The 26,043-nt window shown below is 39.1% G+C and overlaps 1 protein-coding gene across 2 annotated transcripts in view; it reads left to right on the top strand.

Moving 5' to 3' along the window:
* The window catches only part of LOC309389037 (complement C3-like), a 213,395-nt gene that overhangs the window by 67,292 nt on the left and 120,060 nt on the right, over positions 1 to 26,043 (top strand). For both annotated transcript variants that reach the window (XM_081946931.1, XM_081946932.1), the window contains exons 19-21: positions 441 to 526; positions 643 to 782; positions 9,080 to 9,292. In XM_081946931.1, the coding sequence (XP_081803057.1) occupies positions 441 to 526; positions 643 to 782; positions 9,080 to 9,292 (439 nt within the window). The remainder of the gene's footprint in view (positions 1 to 440; positions 527 to 642; positions 783 to 9,079; positions 9,293 to 26,043) is intronic.

Genomic DNA, 26,043 nt, shown 5'->3' with positions numbered 1-26,043 from the left:
CGGGGCGAGCAGTCTCTGCCTGTCGCCGTCAGCCGCCGGAACCGGAAGTCGGAAGCTAGTAGAATCTTGAAGGGAATGCAGATAAATGTGACAGTGAGACACCTTGAAGTTGATTTCAAAGTTAGGAATAAGTACTGGTAGTTGGGAATTATTTATCCAGCAGCAATCAAATTGCATTGTTATAGCTATTTCCCCTTCAAAATAAATGAGTATTTTATTATGAAATCCTACTGTTGCAAACAGAATTTAATGAGGGAAGTAACTGATGGCAACTTCAATTTGGAACTCATTTGTGTTTCCCACTGATTCTTAGATCTTTTTGGAAGGAAGGGCCTGTATGATTGGTAGCTCTAGGAATTGTCTACCTGGTATTAGCGTCCAAGTGCACACTGTAATAGCTCTGCACAGGAATGATGTAACACCCTTCATTTTGTCCCTAGGATTTCAAGCAAAACACTGTCTTTTCATGTGAAGGACTCCATCACAACCTGGGAGGTGCTGGCTGTGAGCATTTCACCCACCAAAGGTAAAGAATTATGAATGATGGAGCTAAAGTTGGCAGATGTGAAAAGCACTGAAGAATTAAAGTAGAATTAATGTTTTTTTTTTGGGGGGGGGGGTTGCCATTGGCTTTCCTTGCAGGGATCTGTGTGGCTGAACCTTATGAAATAACAGTCATGAAAGACTTCTTCATTGATCTTCGAGTGCCGTATTCAGTAGTGAAGAACGAGCAGGTGGAGATTCGAGCTGTTCTGTACAACTACGATGACAACAATATTGATGTACGTTTTGGGACTGACAAGAGTGTGGGTTTAGAAATTAGGAAATGGGCATGACTTGTGTTGCTATCAATTCTTTGACAGGCAAACTTTATGTATTTCCAATGCCAAGCCACAGCATTTTCTGACTAATAATAAAGTGCCAGTGATGGAGGCAATGGTGGGCACCTTTGGCTAATGCTCTTTGGATCAGAGTTGGTTAAAGTTTTTGTTGTCAGGACCCCTTCCCACTTTTGAACATTATGGAGGGCCCTCAAAGAGCTTTTATGAGCTATATTTACCCATCTTTACCATATTAAAAATTAAAATGGATGCACTTGCAGAATATTTATCTACTGAATAATGTAGAAAAATAATATTAAATCCATTACATATTACCCAATAAAATATTTTTCATGAAAAAGTATATTTTGACTAACAATAACACCAACAGAAACAAAGGCAGAATATAAGGAAAACAGCTGGATGACAGATTAAATAGAAATAAAAAAAATTGAAAAATAAAAGATTGAAAACCAAAGTTTTGCATGGACAGCACTTGAAAAACATTGAAGCAAAATGTGATGACATGGGCATGGCTTAAGATGGGAACCATCAAGAAAGTGATGGAAGGTTTAATACTCAAGAACAAGTACTACAAACTAATGCCATGAAACCAAAGATACAAAAATCCATTGACAATCCAAATGCCAACTTTGCAATGACAAAGTTGAAACTGTTTCACACTTAATATGTGAGTGCAGCAAAATCGCGCAGATTACAAAGCTAGACATGATCGACTTGCTAAATTAGTCCACAGGTCATTATGTAAAAAATACGACATACCTGTATCCAAAAGGTCTTGGGAGCATAAAGTGGAAAAATTCACCAAAAATGGGATGGGGAAGATCTTGTGAGACTTTTGAATACAGATGAATCATCATTTGGAACACAATACACCAGATATCACAGCTGTTGAGGGCTGAAGCATACAGTTTATTGATATTGCTGTACCAGGAGATGCCAGAGTCGAAGAGAAAAGAACTGAAAAAAATTACGAAATACTGCAACCTGGCCATCGAAACTACATGGCTATGGATGAAACATGTAACAGTGATCCCCATTGTCACATATACTTTATAATGAAAGATCCAGAAAAAGTCACAAAACCCAGCAACTATCGCCCAATTACTTGTCTGCCAACAACGTTCAAACTTTTTACAAGGATACTGGCAAATTCAGTATTCAATCATCTGATGGAAAACAGTTTGTATCCAGTTGTTCTAAGGAAATTATAAAAAATCAAGAGGAACAAAAGATCAGCTGCTCATAGACAAAATGGTACTAAAAAATGCAAAACGAAGTTTTTTTTTAAATATGGTGTGGATTGTTTACAAGAAGGCATTTGACTCATTACTCCACAGCTGGATTAACACCTGTCTGTAAAACTTTGGAATCAGCAAAAATATCTGTACATTTTTGAAAGCAAATATGCAAAAATGGAAAACAGCTCTAACAACAAATGGGGAGAACATTGGTGAAGTCAACATCACACGAGGAATCTTCCAAGGGGATTCACTTTCACCACTACTGTTCAACATTGCATTAATTCCACTGACAATAATCCTATGAAACACAAAACTGGGATACCAAATCTAAAGCCAATATGGCAAGATAAAGCATCTACTATACATGGATGATTTAAAAATGTATGCGAAAAGCCCAACTGAACTTCAATCAATACTCAACACAGTTCAACTGTTCAGCAGTGACATCAAAATGAACTTTGGGCTTGAAAAATGTATTATATTATCCATGCGGCGAGGAAAAATGGAAAAAACAGAAGGAATAGAACTGGGAAATGGAAATATAGTGAAAGCATTAGCAAAGGATGATGGTTACAAGTACCTAGGCATATTGGAAGCAGATAACATCTTGAATGGAAAAGTCAAAGAGTCAACGCAAAAAGAATACATCAGGGAGGTCTGCAAAATATTAAAATCAAAGCTGAATGCTGGAAACATAATTAAAGCCATTAATACATGGGCAGTTCTAGTGATACGCTACTCAGCTAGAATTATCAACTGGAGTTTGGCTGAACTGGAAAACCTGGACAGGAAAAAAAGGAAAATTTTGAATATGTGCCACACTTTACATCCACAAAGTGACATCGACAGGTTGTACCTGCCAAGAAAAATAGGGGGTAGGGGGCTATTGCAAATTCATCAAACTGTAGAAGAAGAAAAATGAAGTTTGAATGATTGTATGATTATGGCATACAACACACCTGACATAAAAATAATTGAAAATAAAAAAAAGATGGTTCATTGACATTGCAATACATGGTGATGCATGAATTGAAGATAAACAGCAAGAAAAAAATCACAAAATACAGGGACTTGCAAATTGAGGTTGAGCGACTGTGGAAAAAGAAATCATGTGTTGTCCCAATTGTAATTGGAGCCCTTGGAGCAATATGTAAAGGGCTACCTTGCTATTTGAAAATTCCAAATTTGCCTGACTTGAACATTCTGACTCTACAAAAAACCACCCTACTCGGAACAATGTATATTCTCCTATGTTACCTTAACAGTTCCCAGGTCCTTGGTTACGACTCGAGCTGTTGAGCTACCAACCAGCCCCAATGGCTGTGAATCTCACCAAAGATCATCATCATCATCATCATTATAGATCAAACAGGTTGAGGATTCTATTAAAGTGCATAAAATGGAAGATGTGAAAATAACAATAGAAATGGTGCAAAGGCAGTCAAGAAAAGTGAAGAATTGGAGTGCACCTGGACCAGATGAGCTACATGGTTTCTGGCTAAAGGCACTTACAAGTATGCACGAAAGATTGGCAGCCCAAATGAACCAGATCTTAAAAACACCTGTCAGTGTTGAATGGATGACAACTGGAAGGACATTTTTGATCCAAAAAGCTAAAGAAAAAGGAAAGGACCCTGGAAACTATAGGCCAATCACCTGTTTGCCAACAACATACAAGCTCCTTACTGGTATCATTGCAAACCAAATTTACGGACACTTGGAAAGAAATGACTTGCTTCCTGCAGAACAGAAAGGATGCTGCAAAAATTCAAGAGGAACAAAGGACCAACTGTTGATTGACAAGCTAATCCTAAAGAATTCAAAGAAAAGATGAACCAAGCTGTTCATGGCTTGGATAGACTATAAGAAAGCGTTAGATTCAGTTCCCCACAGCTGGATCAAGAAATGCCTGAAAATCTTTGGCATCAGCAGCAACATACAAAAATCCATGGAAACTTCAATGAACATCTGGAAAATGAAGCTTATGGCTAATGGAGAAGAACTGGGTGAAGTTGAAATTAAACGAGGCATTTTCCAGGGTGATTCCCTTTCACCCCTACTTTTTATACTCTCAATGCTACCACTGACAACCATTTTGAAGAAGGTGAACTGTGGATACGAACTTGCAAAGAAAGGACTGAAAATTTCACACTTGGTGTACATGGATGTTTTGAAGCTGTTTGGTAAAATAAAAGCTGACCTGAATTTATTAATTGAAAGCACAAAAGAATTTAGCCAAGACATTAGTATGCAGTTTGGAATTGACAAATGTGCAACAATGGCAACCAAGGCAGGCAAGGTCCTAGAAGATGATGGAATACAACTTGAGAATGAAGAAATGATAAAGGCAGTAAAACCAGAAGAAGGCTACAAGTACTTGGGGATTTTAGAGGCCTCTGACTTCTTGCATAATAAAGTCAAGGAATTAACCTCAGCCAAGTACATTCAATGAATTCGCAAGATATTAAAGTCCAAACTGAGTGGAGGAAACATCATAAAAGCCATAAATACTTGGGCTATACCTGTAATTCAATACTCTGCAGGAATAATTGACTGGACCCAGATGGAATTAGACAATTTGGACAGAAAAACAAGGAAGCTTATGACAATGAATCATGTTTTGCACCCTAAAAGTGATGTTGACCGATTGTATCTACCAAGAGCAGAGGGTGGTCGAGGAATTCTACAAATAAAGCAGACTATGGAAGAAGAAAGACACAGCTGGAATGATTACATCCAGAAAAATGAAGAACTAATGATTAAGGAAGTAAATAAAGGAGGCCTTTTGAAGACAACTAAGTTAAAAGCTGAATATAAGAAGTAATTGAGAAGCGAGCTGAAAATTGGAAAAGCAAAGCTATGCATGGCCAATACTTGAAAAGTATTGAAGGCAAAGCTGACCAAAAACTAATTTGGAACTGGTTAAGATCAGGAGTACTGAAAAAAGAAACAGAAGGCTTTATTTTGGCAGCTCAAGAACAAGCCTTAGCCACAAACTGCATGAAGGCAAAAATTCAACATGTTACCACCAACAGCAAATGTCGCCTCTGCAATGAGAAAGATGAGACAGTCGACCATTTGACAGTCGACCATTTGATCAGTGGGTGCAGCAAAATTTCACAAACTGACTACCTACAACGCCATGACCGCGTTGCTGGGAATTGTGCCAGAAGTTTGGATTTGAGTACAGCAAAAACCATTGGGAACATCAGGTTGAGAATGTTCTAGAGAATGAAAAAGTCAAGATCTTGTGGGATTTCAGAATTCAGACTGACAGGCACTTGGCCTACAACACACCTGACATAATAATAATTGAAAAGAAAAAAGTATGGTTCATTGACATTGCAATACCTGGTGATGCGTGAATTGAAGATAAGCATCAAGAAAAAAATCACAAAGTACTGTGACTTGCAAATTGAAGTTGAGCGACTGTAGAAAAAGAAATTGAGTGTTGTCCCAATTGTAATTGGAGCCCTTGGAGCAATACCTAAAGAGCTACCTTGCTATTTGGAAATTCTAAATTTATCAGACTTGAACATTCTGACTCTACAAAAAACCACCCTACTTGAACAGCTTATATCCTCCAACGTTACCTTAACAGTTCCTAGGTCCTTGGTTAGGACTCGAGCTGTTGAGTTACCAACCAGCCCCAAAGGCTGTGAATCTCACCAAAGATTAACCAGTAGTAGTAGTAGTAGTAGTAGTAGTAGTAGTAGTAGTAGTCGTAATAATAATAATAATAATAATAATAATAATAATAATAATAATAATAATAATAATAATAATAATAATTGGAAACAAACAACATCTTGCCAGTAGAGCAAAAAGGCAACAAAAGAAGGAGTAGGGGCACAAAAGATCAGCTCCTAATTGATAAAATGGTATTAGAAAATTGTAAGAAAAGAAAAACGAACTTGAATATGGTCTGGGTTGATTATAAAAATGCTTAGAAACAACTGGCATTAGTAAAAATATTACATCCTTCACTGATGAAACAATGGAGAACTGAGTTGGCAGTAGGGAATGAGAACTATGGAATGGTTAATATCAAGCGAGGAATTTTCCAGGGTGATTCACTTTCACCTCTTCTCTTGATCATTGCGATGATCCCACTATCATTAATCTTAAAAAAAATGAAATTAGGCTACCAAACAGCCAAAGAAGCTGAAAAAAATTCACATTTATTATATATGGATGATTTGAAACTCTATGGAAAGTCAGAAATAGAAATCCAATCACTGACAAACACAATCCAAGTATTCAGCACCGATATTTCAATGCAGTTTGGCATAGAAAAATGCACCACTGTATCCATAAAAAGGGGCAAAATCACTGCATGTGAGGGAATTGAAATGCCCAATGGTCAACTATGCAACGAAAATGAAGCCTACAAATACTTAGGCATTCTGCAGTTGGATAACATCAAACATGGAGAAGTAAAAACTATTGTCAGGAGAGAGTACACCAACAGAGTTAGGAAAATTTTGAAATCTAAATTAAATGGTGGAAATACAATCAAGGCCATAAATACCTGGGCAATACCAGTTATAAGATACACAGCTGGTATAGTTAACTGGACACAAGCTGATTTAGACATTTTGGACCGAAAAACCAGGAAACTAATGACAATGCACTACAGTTTACATCCACGCGGTGACACTGATAGACTATACCTGCCCCGAAAATCAGGTGGCAGAGGATTATTACAAGTGAAGCAAATAGTTGAAGAAGAAAAACATGCACTGGCTGATTATTTAAAAGAAAGTCAAGAACATCTATTAATCGAAGTAAAGAACAAAAATCTACTGAAGGCCCAACAGACGAAACAAGAATACAGAAAAGATGTGATAAAATCAAGAATGGAGAGTTGGCAGAACAAAGCATTGCATGGTCAATTTCTGGAAAAAATAAAAGATAAAGTGGACAGTGAAAAAATTTGGTTATGGTTAATAACAAGTACATTGAAGAAAGAAACAGAGTCACTAATCCTAGCTGCGCAAGAACAAGCTATCCGAACAAATGCCATTAAGGCCAAAATCGAAAAATCCTCTGATGATGCCAAATGCAGACTCTGCAAAGAAGTTGATGAAACTGTTGACCACATACTCAGCTGCTGTAAAAAAATCGTGCAGACTGATTATAAATTGTGGCACAATTCGGTAATACAAATGATCCACTGGAATTTGTGCAAAAATTATAATATTAAAACAACAACAAATTGGTGGGAACATAAGCCTGAAAAAGTCACTGAAAATCAGATGGTCAAGATCCTATGGGATTTTCGTATACAAACAGACAAAATACTGGTGCATAACACACCAGACATCACACTGGTTGAGAAAAATAAGGTTACAATCATAGACATCACAATACCAGGTGATAGCAGGGTCGACGAGAAGGAACATGAAAAAATCGCGAAATACCAGGACTTAAAAATTGAAATTCAACGATTATGGCACAAACCAGCAGTGGTAATTCCAGTGGTAATCGGCACACTGGGTGCTATTCCAAAAGCACTGGAATTACATTTAAAACAGTTAAAACTTGACAAAATCACCATCAGTCAAATGCAAAAAGCTGCACTGCTTGGATCTGCACGTATATTACGAAAATATGTTACAACGTCCTAGGCCCCTGGGTGGGGCCCGACTAGTAATCAATGCCAAATCCGGCAAAACAACTGGCCGCTGTGATACAATTGAATAATAATAATAATAATTGTAACATTGTTTTAAATGTTAAAAACTTCCTGATGGATCATCTAAAAACAGTAAGGGTTGGGTCCTTTACATCTTCCATGCTGAAGCTCAGCACAGGCTCCCCTCAGGGCTGTGTGCTCAGCCCATACCTGTACTTGCTGTATACATATGACTGCATATCCTCTGATCCATCCAACATCATAATAAAGTTTGCAGACAACACAAGAGTGTTGGGTCTCATAACTGGAGGGGACGAATCAGCATACAGGGAAGAAGTCCAGAAGGTATCCACTTGGTGCTCACGAAACAACTTACATCTAAATACTAGTAAGACAAAGGAGATGGTGCTAGATTTCCGGAAGCACAGAGAGGAACCTGCCCCACTGTATATCGAGGGGAGCTGTGTGGAGAGGGTTTCCTCTTTTAAATTCTTGGGAGTGCTTATTAGTCAAGATCTCACCTGGAAAAACAACATGTCTGCGACCAGTGCCCCCCACTTTTGGCACACTTTTTTCACCCTCCCAAGGAAGTTCCGAAACCTCCGGGTTGCTCGCACAGCCATTTTTCACGCTCCGGAGGCTTCAATAAGCTTCCCTGAAGCCTCCCGGAGGGCAACAAATAGTCCTACAGGCAACCTGGAAGAGACTTCCAGTTTGCCCGTAGTGCCGGGGTTTTTTGCCCTCTGGAGCCTTCAGGAGCGCGAAAAACGACGCAACGTGCAAACTGGAAATCCGTTCCCCAACTTCCGGTTTGCGCATTGGGTGGTTTTTTGCCCTCAAAAAACAGCCAAAAAACAGCTGAAAAAGAAGGCCAAAGTCAGCTGGCCAGTGCACACATGTGCGCTGGAGCTGACAGGGCAACACCTGGTGTGCCCTAACGAATGGCTCCGTGTGCCATCTGTGGCATGTGTACCATAGATTTGCCACCACTACCCAAGAGTCTGATACAACTAGGCAGGGAAACCTTTACCTTTATTAAGAAATGTACCTCTTGGGTTCTCATATTTCAGGGATCTTATTTGCATAAATATTCTGATTTATTCACATAGTCCTATTTTCCACCAGTTCATGATAAAAAGAAGGGAAGGATAAATTGCATGATATGATGTGTGTGTATGTGTGCTCTGTGTGTACCCCTCTTCTGTCCTTTCTTCCATGTATCACAATGATTTGCTGGTGCAGGAATATATTTGCTGGGGAATGTGTTTGTGTCATTTGTGGGAAGGCTGGATTTTAAAGGATTCTTATGGCCAAAGCTGCCTTGTGGCTCATCTGTTTTTTTCCATCTCCACTAGGTACTAGTGGAATTGTTATACAGTCCAGCCTTCTGCAGTGCTTCCACAGAAAGACAAAGATACCAAGAGCGATTTACGATTAAAGCTCAGTCCTCCAGGGCAGTACCATTTGTGATAGTCCCATTACAGCAAGGATTGCATGATATTGAGGTCAAAGCAAGTGTCCGGAGACGGAATTTGTATGATGGTGTGAAGAAGAAACTAAACGTTGTAGTAAGTAACAAGTGGGGTTATATTATGGCTCTTGGAGAGGGAGAGAGATCTCTGCCGATAAAGGCTATTTACCATGTATTAATGAGTGCACTCTTTGTCTTCCCCCATTGCAACAGAAAGGCATTTTGTCCTCAAAACTTTACTTGTAACTGCACAAAATGTCATATCTACCATGGTGGTTAAAATGGTCTAGTTTGTTATCTAGACTATATAGTTCTTCTGATTGTCTTTTGAAAACTCCTAGAAACTTCCCATAGCAAAATTTGATTGGTTTGAAAATGGCAGCACGGGGGCAGAGCTGGCTGCTTGGGGAGTTCTTTAAATATTTTTTTAAAATTTAAGTAAATATACTCACTGTTGCTCCAGTCTTTCTCCCCCATTCCCCAATCCTTCCCTCAGCTGCAGTAAAAACAATCCCTGCCACATGAAACAATTACCCTTTACATGTCAGTGGTTGATTTGGTGGGAGGATGTGTGTGAGATTTGACCAAGGGGATAAGATTGTCCACAACAGCAATATTTCCAAAAAGAAAAAAAGTATGCTGGGTTACTAGCCAGATAATCTAGGAGTTCCCTTAGCTAGTCTGCCCTCCTGTGTTTTTCCTCTTATCCCTGGATTGCAATGGAATGACAACTTTCTCTTAATCCATAAAATACTTGCCCACCACAAAATCTACTAACACTATTAAATTCTGAAATACCGTTTTACACTTAGGCAAGAAAAACCAAAAGTACACATATAGACTGGGTGAAATCAGGCTTAATAGCAATAACTATGAGAGGGATCTTGGAGTCTTAGTGGACAATCAATTATGATGCAATAGGGTGCGGCAGCAGCCAAAAAAGCCAATACAAACCTAAATTGCATTAACAGAGGGATACAGTCAAGATCAAGTGAGGTACTAATGCAACTCTATAAAGCCTTAGTAAGACCACACCTAGAATACTGCATCCAGTTTTGGTCACCACACTATAACAAAGATGTTGAGACTCTAGAAGAAGTGTAGAGAAGAGCAACCAGGATGATTAGGGGACTGTAGATTAAAACATACTATGAATTGTTGCAGGAACTGGGCATGGCTAGTCTAGTGAAGAGAAGGATCAGGGGAGGATAGCAGTGTTCCAATATTTGAAGGGCTGTCACAGAGAGGAGGGGGTCAAGCTATTTTCCAAAACACCTGACAGCCAGACAAGGAATAATGGATGGAAACTGATCAAGGAGAGATTTAACCTAGAAATAAGGAGAAATTTTCTGACAGTGAGAGCAATCAACCAATGGAAGACTTGTCTTTATCATCAGAAGCCTTCAAGAAGACTGGACTGCCATCTGTCAAAAATGTTGTAGGGTCTGCTTGAGTGAGGGGTTGGACTAGATGACCTACAAGATCCCTTCCAACTCTGTTAATCTGTATAAACCAGACATTTCAAAACCACAGCAATAGAAGCCATTCAAATACATATCTTCACAGGAACCCAAGCTGGGGCCTTATGGCTAGGTCTCATCTAATCAAGGTGTATGGGCTGGGTGCTTTGTAATTTGACTTTTCATAATGAAGTTTGGGAACAGAAGACTGGAGATCCATAATTACAAACAGATGTGAAAATAATTGCCAACCACTAGGAAGTGAGTGCAGATGATTCCTTTTAAAAATAATTCATACTGAAGACCAAGTATAATAAAAATGGAATATAAGGCTAGCTGTCATTAGTATTGCAAGTAGTGATCTGGTAGTTTCTGGTACTTGTAATCTGTTATTTGACAACAGGAAGGCATTCTTGCATTTCTTTATCCAAGGAAGTTTGGCAAATGTGCTAAACTCAAGTTGACTATGGATAGAGAACAGGCAACTCCATGGATGGAATCTACAAAACCCTTGGCCATTTGGATCATCACAAGAAGCCTCAACAGACTTGGGAAATCATCAAAAGCAGATTTTTGGAAGGGTATATTTGGATATTGTTAGGGTAAGTGAGGGTAATGGTAATGTTACCCAACATATCAGGAAGGCATGTTTGTAAAGACTGAATAAATGGATGAATAGCAAGCTGCATATTTAGATTATAAAAGCATATGTGAATACATTCTTTGTTGTGACCAAAGTCCGGCATCCTAAAAAAGTTAAAGAAGTAAAATGTCCACTCAGTAAACACTATCTAATAAAACTATAGCATGAATGTTCGACCCCAAGAATAATACTGTAGGATAACATCACTATTTAATACCCAGTGTGATGACCTTGGCATAAAATAAAGGCAGACAGCAAGGAGCTTGAACTAGAGCTCGTCTTTATTCAGCGGCAGCCATCTGTAAACTAACTTCTGCCCTAGATGACATCATTAAAAAAGGTTAACTGTTTCCTAGCCTTCTTAAAGAGCTAAGCACAGCAATTGCACTTAAAATATAACATAAAGCACAAACATCATTACATCTCCCTTCTTAAGTATAAAACATCTAATATGTTACAAAATCTTTCCATATTTTTGGTTTAATAGCTCAACCATAGCGAGAGAACGTTACCGCTGTCTGATCATCAGTAAAGTTACTGTCAAGTTGTGAGTCGGTCCCAGCATTGTCACATGCTGATATGCTTACATTGTCCTTGGCGTTTTCGGTAGGCTGTATATCCATGTTCAGGAATTTTGTGCTATCATGCGCCTGCGCTTCACTTTCCTTGTTGTTTTCTTCTTCCAACGCCGTGTCGGCAGCCGTTTCTGGATGCACACTTGGTTTCAACTACATATGATTTTGGTGAATTGCCCTCTTTGACAATTCGAGCAGGTTCCCATGTTTTCCCAGTGACTCTGTGTTTCACAGCTTGCCCGGCACACAGTGGACGAAGAGGCTTGGTAGATTTATCAAAATACAGTTTTTGCTTTCTCATGTTTATGTTCCTCTGAGCTATTACCCGCTCATGTGTGATGGAACGAGGCTGCAATTTATGCGGAGCAGTAGGCACTGTAGTTCTCAGTGTTCTTCCCATTAACAGCTGAGCTGGTGAGCATAACCCCACAATGGGTGTTGCACGATAGTTTAGTAGGCCCAAATACACATCCTGCCCTGACATTTGTGCTTTCTGTATAATGGATTTGGCTATGCCAACATACTTCTCTGCTAGGCCATTGGCCTGTGGGTGATAAGGGCTTGTGGGTTTGTGCTTGATTCCCCATTCACGCAGGAAGCACTGGAATTCGGCACATGAGAATTGTGGCCCATTATCAGACACCAGTTCTTCACACACTCCATGTCTTGAAAGTATTGTCTTGAAGGCCCATATGACTGTTGCTGCTTTTAAACTTCTCAGCTGCACTAGTTCAAAGTATTTGCTGTAGTAGTCTACTATTATCAGATAGTGTATGTCTCCAAAATGAAAAATGTCCGTAGCCAGTCTCTGCCATGCACGTAAAGAAGCATTCCATGGTGTAAGAGGTTCTTTCGCATTGTTTTTTTTGAAATGTCTGGCAGGTGTCACACTTCTTTACAAGTGTTTCAATGTCAGAGTCCAAATGAGGCCAGTAGACCACCTCCCGTGCTCTGCGCTTACACAGAGTGATGCCCAAATGTCCCTGATGAATTTGTTCCATTACTTCTGTCTGCTGCGACTTAGGTATAAGAATGCGGTCACCCATTAGTATGATATCCTCATAAATGGATAGTTCATCTTTCACAGGCCAGAATTCCTGCAACTCAGGACACAGCTTCTTGCGTTTTTATGGCCAGCCATTGCACATGATGCACTTTAATTTCTCTAGTACTTTATCCTGTTTGGTGTCTTGTTTTATTTTCTCCAGCCGTACATCTGATATTGGCATGTTGACTAGTATTGTATGTACCTGCTCTTCCAACTCAGGTTCGTCCCTGGCTTCATGTCCTTCTGGAAACACTTTTGACAGGCAATCTGCGATTGGAATTTCCTTCCCAGGCTTATACTTTACTGTGAGATCATACTGCTGTAATTTCATAATCATTCGCTGCAAGCGTGGAGGTGTAGAAGCTAGCGGTTTTTGTAGTATGTACTCCAACAGCTTGTGGTAGGTTTCTACAACTACTGGACGGCCATATATGTACTGGTGAAACTTCTCACATCCATTCACAATGGCCAACATCTCTTTCTCAATTTGAGCATAATTGGCTTGTGTCGTGGTCAGTGCACGTGAAGCATAAGCCACCGGATGTCCTTGTTGAGTCAGTACAGCACCTAACCCGAACTGGGATGCATCCACTTGAAGCACAGTGTCAGCATTTACGTCAAAGTATCTCAGTATTGGCCCCGGATATTTAGTGATCAGTTTCTTCACTTTGTCAAAAGTCCTTTCCATGTTTGCATCCCAACACCAAATGGCATCCCTCTGCAGCAATGCACGTAACGGTGCTGTCTGTTGTGCAAGGCCCTTAGAGAATTTCAATAGATAGTTGAAAATGCCCAATGATGTCTCCAATTCCTTTCTGGAGGCTGGGGCCTTCATGTTAAGAACTGCTGTGATCTTCTTTGGATCAGGCTTCAAACCCTCTTTGGTTAGTAGGTGTCCAAAATATGTCACTTCTCCTACTCCAATTTGCATTTTATTTGGATTGAGTTTAAGATTTCTTTCACGACATCGATTGAGCAAAGCAGTAAGGTTTCTGTCGTGCTCTACTTGATCCTTTCCATAGACCAACAAATCATCAACTATTACTTCAACACCCTCTAGACCAGCAATTAGTTCATGTGATTTCTTTTGAAATATCTCCTGTGCCGATGCTATGCCGAAAGGCACCCTTGTGAAGCGCCATCGACCCGCAGAAGAATTGAAAGTAGTGATATAACTGCTAGCTTCGTCAAGACGCAATTGCCAGTAACCAGACTGGGCATCTAGAACACTGAACACTATTGCTCCTACTAGCTTGTGTGCTATATCCTCTATGGTGGGGAATCTGTAATGTTCTCTCATTATTACTTTGTTCAAATCATGTGGATCGATGCATATACGAATTGTCCCTGTGTTCTTCTTCTCCACCACAACCATAGAACTGACCCATTCCGATGGTTCAGTGACCTTCTTTACTACTCCCAACTTCTCCATCCTAGTGAGTTCCTGTCTGACTTTATCCACAAGAGTTAGAGGTATTTTCCTTGGTGCATGGATGACAGGCTGTGCACCCTCCTTTATACGTATGTGGCTTATGCCTGGGAGACACCCCAGGCCCTTGAATAGATCACAGTACTCACGTTTAATGTCAGCTTCCGTCAGACCTCTGTGCCCACCATCCACAGTCATTATGATCTTCACAAGTCCAATCTCTTTACTTGATTTGAGACCTAGCACAGCTGGGGCTTGCGTTTCTATCACAAACAATTGTAAAGCCCTTTCCAATCCCTTGTAGGCACATTGTACATGGCAGCGACCCATTACTTTCAGCTTTTCACCACCATGTCCCATTAAATTCGGTAAATTCAGAGTCTCTAAAGGGGATTCATCCCTGAGGTGTTCCAGATATATGTGGCTTGGCACACAATTTACTTGTGCTCCAGTATCAATTTTGAATGTGACTGGAGTTTTATTGGCCCCTATCTGTAATGTTACATTGGCTTCATCTGCAGACTGATGTGCTTTCTGTATCGCTGCAAGATATATTGAGGAGCAGTCCAGGTTTGACCCTGCATTGTCATCATTGTCCTCTATAGCATATACAGCCCGTGTTTGTGACCTTTTGGTTTGCAAGGACGTTTGTTGCATGTTTGCCCCCTTGCAGGACAGACACTGTTTTTATGGTGCATATTTCCACAATATCCACAAGCTGCTTCTCTGTTACTTGTTCCAGTGCCATAGGTGCCTTTTGTTCCTTTGTATGCCCTTTCTTGACCATATCTACTGCTTTGAGTTTCTATGGCATTAATCTGGTGCTGTGTTCCTTCCAGTATCTGCATGTCTTTTCTTGATATTTCATATGCTCTGGCAATCCTTACGGCTTTCTCAAGATTTAAGTCTTTTTCCTGCAGCAGTTTTTCCTGGACTTCCTTAGACTTACTGCCCATCAAAATACAGTCTTTAATCGTATCTCCAGCATCATAAAAAGCACAGTCTTTGGCAAGCAAGCGCAGCTGGGTCACCCAATCATCCACAGATTCACCTCCACACTGGTTTCTCTCATAAAACAGTTTTCTCTGCACTGTGGAGTTTTTTCTTGGGTTACAGTATGCTTCAAACTTTGCAAACAGTACCTCTGTTTTCTTTTTGTCCTCTGCAGTGATCTCCCCACTTGCTTGCCAGGCTCTGCACACATCACGTTCTTTCTGTCCCACACATATTAGAAAGTGTGCTGCTTTTTGCTGATTAGTCCATTTGTCTGCATCAGGTCCTGCAAACACAAGCTCTATCAGTTCCTTCCACCTTAACCAGTTTTCAGATATATTCCCTGATTCCAAATCCAGGAAAGGAGTGTTCTTTGTGTTGCTGTTTGCTGCCATGCCTCTTCTCACCCCACTCCTGGTACCATGTGATGACCTTGGCATAAAATAAAGGCAGACAGCAAGGAGCTTGAACTAGAGCTTGTCTTTATTCAGCGGCAGCCATCTGTAAACTAACTTCTGCCCTAGATGACATCATTAAAAAAGGTTAACTGTTTCCTAACCTTCTTAAAGAGCTAAGCACAGCAATTGCACTTAAAATATAACATAAAGCATACACATCATTACACCCAGGATGCAAATAGTATATAAACTTATACATATGCATAAACCGTTGAATGTGTTGCCATAGGATTGTATTTCCTATCAATATAGTAAGTAATAATGCTAATATTTAATATTAATTAATTATTAATATTTAATAATAATAAAATACATTTAAAAGGAGAATAATAAAAAGTCAGAACTGTAGGATATGAGCAATCTGAGCTGTAAGGTGGAGTTCAATGTGTCATCAGTTTGATGTCATTACTTTTCCAGCACCTCTTTCAGAGAATTCAAAATAACAGAGTTGTAAGAGATCTTGGAGATCATCTAGTCCAGTGGTCGGCAAAATCATTAGTCAACAGAGTCAAATATCAACAGTACAACGATTGAAATTTCTTTTGAGAGCCAAATTTTTTAAACTTAAACTATATAGGTAGGTACATTGTTAACTTAATTAGGGTACTCCTAAGCTGGCCTTTGCTAAAAAAAGTCAATCTGATTGAGGTATGTTCGCTGAGGTCAACCTCTTCCAACTCTCCCATCCACACTCGTCTTGTATACTTGTTTCGTCTATCTCCTTTTGTTCATCCTCTCTATATGTCCAAACCATCTCAACATACCTTTCTCAATCCTCGACATTGTATCTTCTTTTACTCTACAACATTCACCTATGTTTTCCAGGCGTGGAGCAGCGGTGAGGCTCTGCGCGGCCGGCGATGACTCCGGAGGCCATCCGTGGGGGGCGGGGTCCCCCTTGCGTTCGTCTTCCCGGATGGCCTCCGGAGTCATCGCCGGCCGCGCAGAACCTCGCCGCTGCTCCACGCCATGGAAAACATAGGCACTCATGCATAGCCCGTACAATTACAGTCTCAGAGACTTCGTAATGCCGGGAACTTGTTCTCACTCACCCGGGCTTCTGCAGAAGCTTCCCTCCGAAGCCCTCCGAGGGAGGAAGGGCCAGTTGGGAGAGGGGCTTTGGTCCTGCTCGGGCTGTAATTGCACAAGGTATGCACATGCCTATGTTTTCCACAGAGGGGGCCGCAGCCAGAAGTCAAGGAACGTGAGGTGGCATAGCGGTGGCGGAAGAGCCACACTCTAAGGGCCAAAGAGCTACATGTGGCTCGCGAGCCGTGGTTTGCCGACCACTGACCTAATCCAACCCCTCTAATCAAGCAGGAGACCCTATAACATTCTAGACAAATGGCTGCCCAATCACATATTAAAAACCTCTAGGGATGGAGCATCCACTGCTCTATAGCAGCATCCTGAGGGGAGAAGATGAAACAGTTAGGTCCAGGATGTGAGGGGTTCTATAGATATTTTCCCAGCCCTCTTTCTCAACTGTGCAATATACAGATCCTCAATGGAAGAAAGGCTGGTTGTGATTTGCTTTTCCTGCTGTCCTATCTGTTAAAATCTGTCCTGTCCTGTTTGGTTGCTGTGCTGAACCAGATAGTTATTGAGATACAAATGACAGACTCAATAATTCCTCTGCAGAACTGTATCAGCAGACCTTGGGCAAGCTGAGTTTTATAAGTTGATTCAGAAAGAACATTTATCATCTAAACTTCATCAGATATATGGAATATCACTCTGTGAGAGGCAGGCTACACAAACAACATACAGCAGCTGTTATTGGGGAGGAAGAAAGAATGGGAGGCAGTACAGTAAGAATAAGTAAGAACATCTTGAGTGACCAAGATATTCTCCTGTGCGCCTCTTGGAGAATCCAAGCATGGGTTTAACTTTTGTCCATTATCCTTGAGACTGGGTTAAAAAACTCCTGGCCACGCCCCACTTTGATGGTAAAGCCCAGTTTTTTAACTCAATCCAGCCTCGGAAAGACGTAAATAATTTTTCTCTAGACAAGATCATTTAGATTTTAATTCTTAAATTACTTAAGCAATTTATTTTGGTAGTTAATGAAGATCAATTAGGAATTTTCTTACTGGAATTTATTACGGAGACCATTGTGAATTAAATTGACTCCGGGTGTGTGCGCGCTGGTTTCCCCGGCCCGCCGGCTAGAACTGTCACCAACCAAATACGGAGAGAAAAGGACAGTGACTCACCGTTTGTGTAAGGCGCATGAGATTTGCACTCCGAGGGTTGATGTAGTCGCTGTTACTGTCAGATCACTCGGACTAGCCTAATTTGTAGTGTGGTCGGACGATGATTGGGGGTTGGTGCACCACTCCCATGCTGCCTTTGCTGGTGTATTCAGCAGCGAATTCAATTCTGGAGCCTTGGGAGAGTCATCTTGCCGCTCCCAGTCTGTTTTTCTAAGTCGCGGTTTGAATTTCATCCCGTTTGCGGACAGGCAAGAGTTGTGGCGGTGGTTGGAATTGGCGCCAGGAAGTCGCTCATACCATTGCGCCCTTTGGCTTTGTTGGAGCAGCACGGTAGTTGCGATTCTCCTGTGAGAGAGAAACTTGATTGCCTTTGAATATTGGACATTTTTTTAAAAATATTTTTTTTTGTTTATACAAATTTCACATCTTTGCAACACATTACATTTTTTACATATTTGTTGTGATTCTTTTATCTATACAAATAAATATTTTATAACTATAACTTTCCATATTTGTGCATTTACATTATTTCATACATTCTTTTTCTGTCTATATATAATATTCTATATATTCTAAATAAAACAGTTTTTAGTACATTTAAGTCATTTTGTATAATATTTATTTGGTATAGGCTATCTCATATTTCTATCTTTTAATCATTTTCCAGTTTTGTAGTTGTCTGTTGATTTGTTGATCTTTCTTCCTTTCTTTTTTGCTTTCCTGCTCCCCCCCTTCCTCTAGTCAATTGTACAATAAATCCCATACGGAGTAGTATTCAGATTCTTCTTTCTCTTTTAGTTCTTTCATGAGCCTATCCATCTCTGTGTGAAGTTCCCTGAAGATGGCCTAATTAATTTACGAGCCTCCAGACATAGCTCAAAGGAAATCCAATCATTTATTAGGATCGACATTCTGGCGAGGACTCTGGTAGAGCCAAAACTGGTTCCGCTTAATTGCGTTTGAACTTTACCTCTGTAATCCCCTCCCTTCTGTCCTGCATCATAATTCATATTCTCCAACTAGGCTATAGACATGAGATCCGACTCCAGCCAAAGGCATGCATGGAATTCCCCTTCCCCCCCCCCATGCCAGCCTGATAATAGTCATGGCAATGCTTTAGAAGTTGACACTCTGCACATTCCAATATTTTTTTATTACATTTTCTTCTGTTGGTGTATAATTATTTTTCCAGTTTTGAGCGAATGTAATTCTCGCTCCCGTAATTATGTGTAGAATTAAGTATCTAATATTTTTTTCATAATTTCCTTTTATAATTCCTAACAAAAATAATTCCGGTTTTAGTGCAATTTGATGTTTAGTAATCTCCTCTAGCCAATCTTTTATTTTTTTCCAATACTTTTTCGCAGATGTGCATGTCCACCACATATGGTAGTATGTTCCATGTTGTTGGTTGCATTTCCAACAGATAGGTGAACACTCCGGGAACTTTTTCGCAATTCTCGCTGGTGGAAGGTGCCATCTGTAGAACATCTTTTACATGTTCTCTCTATATGTCGTTGCCATTGTTAATTTGTAATTTATTTCCCAAATTTTTTCCATTCTCCCAATTCTATACTATACCCAAAATTTATCGCCCATTTTATCATCTTTTCTTTCACAGTTTCTTCTTCCATTTTGAATTTTAATAAATAGTGATATATTTTTTAAATCAATTTTTCTTCGGTTCCCTGTAGAATTTTATCCAGCTTTTGTAAAAATCCATCCCTTTCCCTGTCTTTTTTATACCTTGCCTGTATTTGTAAATAGGGCCACCACCCTATATCTATTCCCTCGTCTTTCAATTCTTGCCTTGTTTTTAGTCTTTCTTGGTTGTCTAATATATCTTTATATCTTATTATCTTGTTTTTTAAATTATTTATTTATTTTTCTTTAAAAAGAACAAGACAACACATACAGAACAAGAGCAAGGAAAAAAAACAACTTTCCTTGATTTTATCAAGCAGGTTACAAGTTTTTGTGCAACGTTTTTTACAGCTAAGAATAAAATCACTGGTTATCCATTAAACATAACTAAATATTTCATTGAGCATTGTGTGTTCAAATTACCATTAGTATTCTTTCATTGATGACAGCCCTTATTTCCTTAAATCCATAATTATCTATTAGGTAACAGTAAGTCTTTATAGAATTATAATATCACCTATCTCTAAGAAATAAGAACAAGGATTAAATCAAGAGATTCCCATTAATTCATATTACACATTTATACTTTCAGTTAACCATAATGTTTTCAATCATCCACAACTCCAAATATAATTTCCATTATTAATTATCAATCCATATAGTCATTAGATATTTCAATTCATATGTGTATCCATTGTTCATTACATCATCATTAGTCCATTTAGTATAGCAGAAATCTTTATGTTATAAAATAGTCACTACCTACAATTATACCTAACGGTTTAAATCATCCCACTCTTATACATTAAGTGCATTATTGTTCTTCATATATTGTATAAGTAAGTACTCTGTTTCATAATAAAAAAATGAACATATAAAAAAGAGAAAAAAGAAACTTTCACAGCATTAAATATAACTTTCTATTATTGCATAAAAAATAAAATAAAAATGCGATTTCATTTCCAGGTTTTTTAATCTAACCATTGGTAAAACAAATCCCATACTCTATAAAATTGCTCATCCTCTAGTTCTCTAATTTCAAATGTAAGTTTACTCATTTCAGCACAGTCCATTATTTTCCAAATGATTTCTTCCTCTGTTGGTAATTTCTCATTTTTCCAGTTTTCCCCCCAAGCTAACATAGTTTCTTTGACTTGTTCTTCATGTAATTTCACCTCTAATAGGTAGGCATAAAATTTTTCAATTACTTTTTCGTCGTTACCTGTTAAGATTTTGTCTAATTCAGTCATTTTATCATAAAAGCCCTCATTTTTTCGATCTTCATTGTATCTAGAAGGTATTTGCACATATGAATACCAATTCTTCAATACCTTCCTGTTTCAATTCTTGTATAGATTTGCGTTCACCCTCTGTATTCAATAATTCAGCATATCTAACTGTTTGTTCCCTTTTATATATTATTGAATATGAAAAAGCTTCAATGGTTGATATCCAGACTGGAATTTTCAAGTAGTGCAACCTCTTAACCTTCTCCCAATTTAATAACAGAGCCTCTCTTATATAATGCCTTCTGAAATAACCACGTGCTTTAGTTCCCTTATACCATAAAAATGCATGCCATCCCAACAACAGGTCGTGACCCTCTAGATTCAAAAGCCTAACATTTCTTAGCATTATCCATTCCTTGATCCACATCAGGCTAGCTGCCTGATAATACAACTCCCAGTTGGGTAAGCCCCACCCTCCTCTTTATTTTGTCTTTTAAGGGCTTCAGTTAGCTCCATCATTGTTATTTTATCTTCTAATATAGTTCTAGTATCACTTGGTATTTGGGGGAGTTTGGCATTTTGTAAATATTGTTTCACTTCTTCCTCTTTTATATTCTCTTGTTCATACAACTTAGCATTGTAGTCTTGTATAATTTTCTTCTTTTCCATATTTCCATAGTGCAATTGTCCTTGTTCATTTCTTAATTGTTGTATTTTCTTAGTCTCTCTTTCTTTTCTACTGTTATATGCCAACTATCTGCCTGGTTTATTTGCATTTTCAAAGTGGTTCTGTTTAGCACCTCTAATTTTTTGTGCCAATTCCTCCTTTTCCAGTAAGTCCATTTTGTGTTTTATTGTATCCATTTTTATTTTAATCTCTTTCTTTTGTGGAAATTTCTGTAATTCTTTTTCCAGTATACTATAGTCTTTTTCTAGGTCCTTGGACACTTGTCTTTTCTTTAAATTTCTCTTTCTTGCATAGTCTATTATCAAACCTCTAGAAAAAGCCTTCATTGTATCCCAGAGATTCTGCAGGGACGTATCTTCTTTTTTATTTTCTTTAAAGAAGAAAGTCGATTCTTTTTCCATTTTCTTTACAAATTCTTTCTCTTTCAATATCATATTGTTTAGGGTCCATCTAGATCTTGTTCTTTGCGGTCTCCATCTTATTGTCATTGGATTGTGATCCGCCCAAGTATCTCACTCTTCTTGGTATTTGCTTTAGAATTACAATCTCCTTGCCTTTATATTCAAGTTTTCTATCTCTTATTTTTTGCAAGATTTGTAATTTTAGTGCTTTTTTAGTAAATCTTACATGGACTTCCCTTGGGAGGGAGTTTCTCATTGCATATCTTGTATTTACTCGAAATGTCTCATCTATGCCGTCCAACATCTTCTCTTCAGGGATCTCTAATATTTCTATGAGGATTTCAGATATTATTTGTGGCAAATTTTCTCCCTTTTCTTCTATTATATTTTGAAATCTTAAGAAGTATTCAGAACGCTCCATCTCCCATCCGATTATTGCACTGCTTTCTGTTTCCACTTCACTCAATCTAGAATCAAATTCTTCATCCCTCTTTTCTCTTTGCTCCTCTCTTTCAGCAATTTTTTGCATATTATCTTTTTGTTTTTTGACCCATTGTTGTATATCTTCTATTTTTCCCTCTGCTTTATCTGTTTTTTTCTATGTTACCAATTCATTGATCCATTGTCTCCATCTTCGTTTCCACATTGTCCAAATTCTTTACAAGTGTATCAAATTTTTCATCAGAGCTTGTTTGAAGTTTTTGTATTGCTTGCATAATTGCATCTAATGATATAGTCTTCTCTTTTTCCTGCTGAATCATAGTTTGTATTGATCTTTGTCCTCCTGCCGGTGAAGAGGCAGGGGTTGTTGTTGTGGAGCCCACTGGTGTTGGCTTTCTACTCATTTTGCTAATTTATTCTGTCTTCTTCTTCTTCTTCTTTTTGTAGTTCAATCCAATTGCAATAAACTCTAGGGGGAAAAGGGATAGAAAAAGGAAGAGAAAAAGAGGGAGAAAGGAGAAGAAAAAGTGTGTAGTAATTAGATAGAAAAAGTAGGCAGAGATGTCAAGGTTAAAATAGAGAGAATATAGAGAATATGATGAAAACTACGGGAAGAAGGTAAAAAAAGGGCATCAAAAAAGCAATCTATAAAAAAATAAAGGTGGGTGAAGGGAAAGGGAGGAGAGAAAAAACTTATATCTCTAATATTTCAAAAAAGTGAAAAAAAGGGAAAAAAGGTGAAGACAAAAAAAGAAAAAATTATTCAGCACTTCAAGGTTTCAGGGCTTCAGAAAAAAGAAAGTTGTAGTGTAGCAAACAGCACACGCACCAACAAAGAAAAAAAATCATCACATCCCCGGCAGAATAATATAAACACCCTCAGCCAAAAACATGAAGGAGAAAGTTCAATATTGTTGTTGTTGTTGTTTTTCCCCCCTTCTTGATGTAGTTTCCAAGGTCACTCCACATTTCTCTTACAAGTTTTCATTCATCTTCCAAGATAGGTTTCCAGACCTTAAAGACCCACAAGAAACAGCCTGCAGTAAACAACTGTGACTCTTGCCTCTTATCAGGTCTTAACCTTGAATAGGAGGTTTTTTCTCAAAATAATTCCAGCAGTAAGAATTGGTAACATTGTTTCAAAGTCCACTAGATGGCAGTGTTAAAATGTATCCAGTCCCTAGCCCCTTAAAGCGCTGCCTTTGGTAAAAAGTATTTTTTTTTAAAAAGGGAAAGTAAAAGAAGCAAAGAATCTTTAAGGCATTGAATAATAAAAAAAGAATAGTTCCAATCAAATCACTTCTAAAGAAAGAAGTTAAAAGTAAAGAGAAAGCTTCAACAACAATTGTAACAAGAGTCCAGTCTAGCTTCTGGTAATAAAAAAGGAAAAAAAAAAGCCCGGGTGGTTTTAATTAACTCTGTTCAAACCCGCCGCTAATTCTCTGGTTATACTCTGTTTTCCTTGAGTCTTCAATTTTAGGGTGTCCTCTGTATAATTTAAAAGAAAAAAAACTTTTTAGATAGTCTCACCAAAAATGGCATGCTTCTTTCTCTCCTGCTCTTGCTTTGTGGAGCTGTCAGCAGCTTCGGCAGCCTAGGGGGCTGGCTCTTGATCACCGGCAAAAAGGGGTTTCCCCTGGGTTTCCAGAGACTTTGCAGGTGTCTCTGGATCCCCTGGAATTTCCCCTTACCTCCCACCGTCTCTTCGGGATGTCTTGGGTCCAATTGGACCGTCTAAACGATCCGGATTCAGCGGTTAATCCGGAGTAACCGGAAAAGCCGCGGTAACGCTGTGATGCATAGCTCCTCCCCTAGCTTATTATCTTGTTTATGTCCAATACGTTCAGGTATATCAGAGCTTCCATGGTGGATAGCCAGATTGGGATTTTGTTGTAGTGTTTTGTTTTGTTTTTTAACCATATTTGTAGTAGAGCTTTTCTAATTAATTGTTTTTGGAAATAGCTATGAATTTTGTCTTTCCCATCCCAGATGAAGGCGTGCCAACCCAGTTCCAAATTATAACCTTCTATTGTTAGTAATATTCTGTTTTTTAGATTGATCTAGTCCCTTATCCAGGTGAGAGCTGCTGCTTGATAATAAAGCTCCCAATCGGGAAGTCCAAATCCTCCTCTTTCTCTACTGTCCTGTAACAGTTTTAATTTAATTCATGGTTTTTTTCCCTGACCAAATAAAATCTGCAATTAACTTGTTTAAATCTATGAAAAAGTTTTTCCCTAGGCTAATCGGTACTACTTGAGATAAACGTTTTGGTAGTATATTCATTTTAACAATGGCAATTCTTCCCATTAATGAGTTTCCTCCAATTTTCCAGATCTTTCTTAATTTTCTGAATCATTTTAACATAATTATTTTCCTTAATTGTTGAGATTTCCCTGTCAGCCAAATTCCTAGATATTTTACTTTTTTTACTATTTGCGTTCCCATGTTTTCCTCTAATTCTTGCTCTTGTTTTTTGGTGAAATTCTTTGTAATGATTTTTGTTTTGTTCTTATTAATTTTAAATCCCGCTATCTTACCAAATGCTATTTTTTGAATTAATTTAATTCATGATTTAATGGGTCCTCTAATATGAATACCATATTGTCCGCAAATGCCTGTATTTTAATTCCTCTTTTTTAATTATAATATTGGACATTGGACATTTTATTTGAGAGGTTTGGAGGCCTTTATTCCAGTGACTGCATACAAAGATTCCTGAGTCTTTGAACTGCGGAAATCAGGCTTGCTGTTGCTCAGTACCTGTCTGGCAGCTCCTTGTTCCAGGCCCTACGCCCGTTCATTGCAGGAGGCTTTTCCTCAGCTTTATGCCAAACCAATCAGTTTCAGAGAGCAGTGCCAGGGCAGAGAATTCCCCATGCAGGGGACATCTACTGAGAGGGTGGCTAGATCCACCACCAGAAAGCTCCTCAGTGGCTCCTTACTTCCCCGTCCCTGCCAGTAGCGAGTCTAGATCTAGACAGAAGGCCCCAGGGAAGAGCACTTCCAAGTCGGTCAGAAGGGCACACGACAAGGATTCACCACTGCCCTTAGTGTTGGAGGCCCTTTCAACAGGTTTCAGAGCTGGAAGTTGTACCAGTGCCCAAACTCTTTCTCGATGTTATACAGAGGCAGTGGGCCCAGCCCAGCTCCAAGTAACAATGACCAGAAACTTAAAAGTTCCGGCCCAGAGTTGGAGGTTTTATTACAGATGCCACTGGTGGATCCCCCAGTAGTGGCCTTAGCCTCTCCGGCCATTGTATCTTCAAATGTATTGGATGGTCTGAAAGCGGAGGACCGCAAGGTGGAGCTGACCCCCTGCAAGACACATCAGGTAGCGGCCTAGGTGCTGCGGGCATCTACCGCAGCATCCTTTTTTAAATATAACCTCCTTGGTGTGGCTCAGGCAATTACAGGCCAGAATTCCCTTGGAAGATCTCCACCTCCACCAAGATATCAACAAACTGGTGGTGGCGGTCGAATGTTCTTCAGACACAATGCTCAATGCTGCTAAGTTTGCATCTAGAGTGTTAGCTTTGAATGTGACATCACATTGACTCCTGTGGCTCTGCCATTGTCAGGCCATCTTGTGCTCCAAGGGGCGCCTGGCCTCTACTCTGTTTAAA

The sequence above is a fragment of the Natrix helvetica genome (assembly GCF_964273705.1).
Source record: "Natrix helvetica genome assembly, chromosome: 1".
In the NCBI taxonomy this organism is placed as follows: domain Eukaryota; kingdom Metazoa; phylum Chordata; class Lepidosauria; order Squamata; family Natricidae; genus Natrix; species Natrix helvetica.
This window is presented reverse-complemented; position numbering and strand designations above follow the sequence as displayed.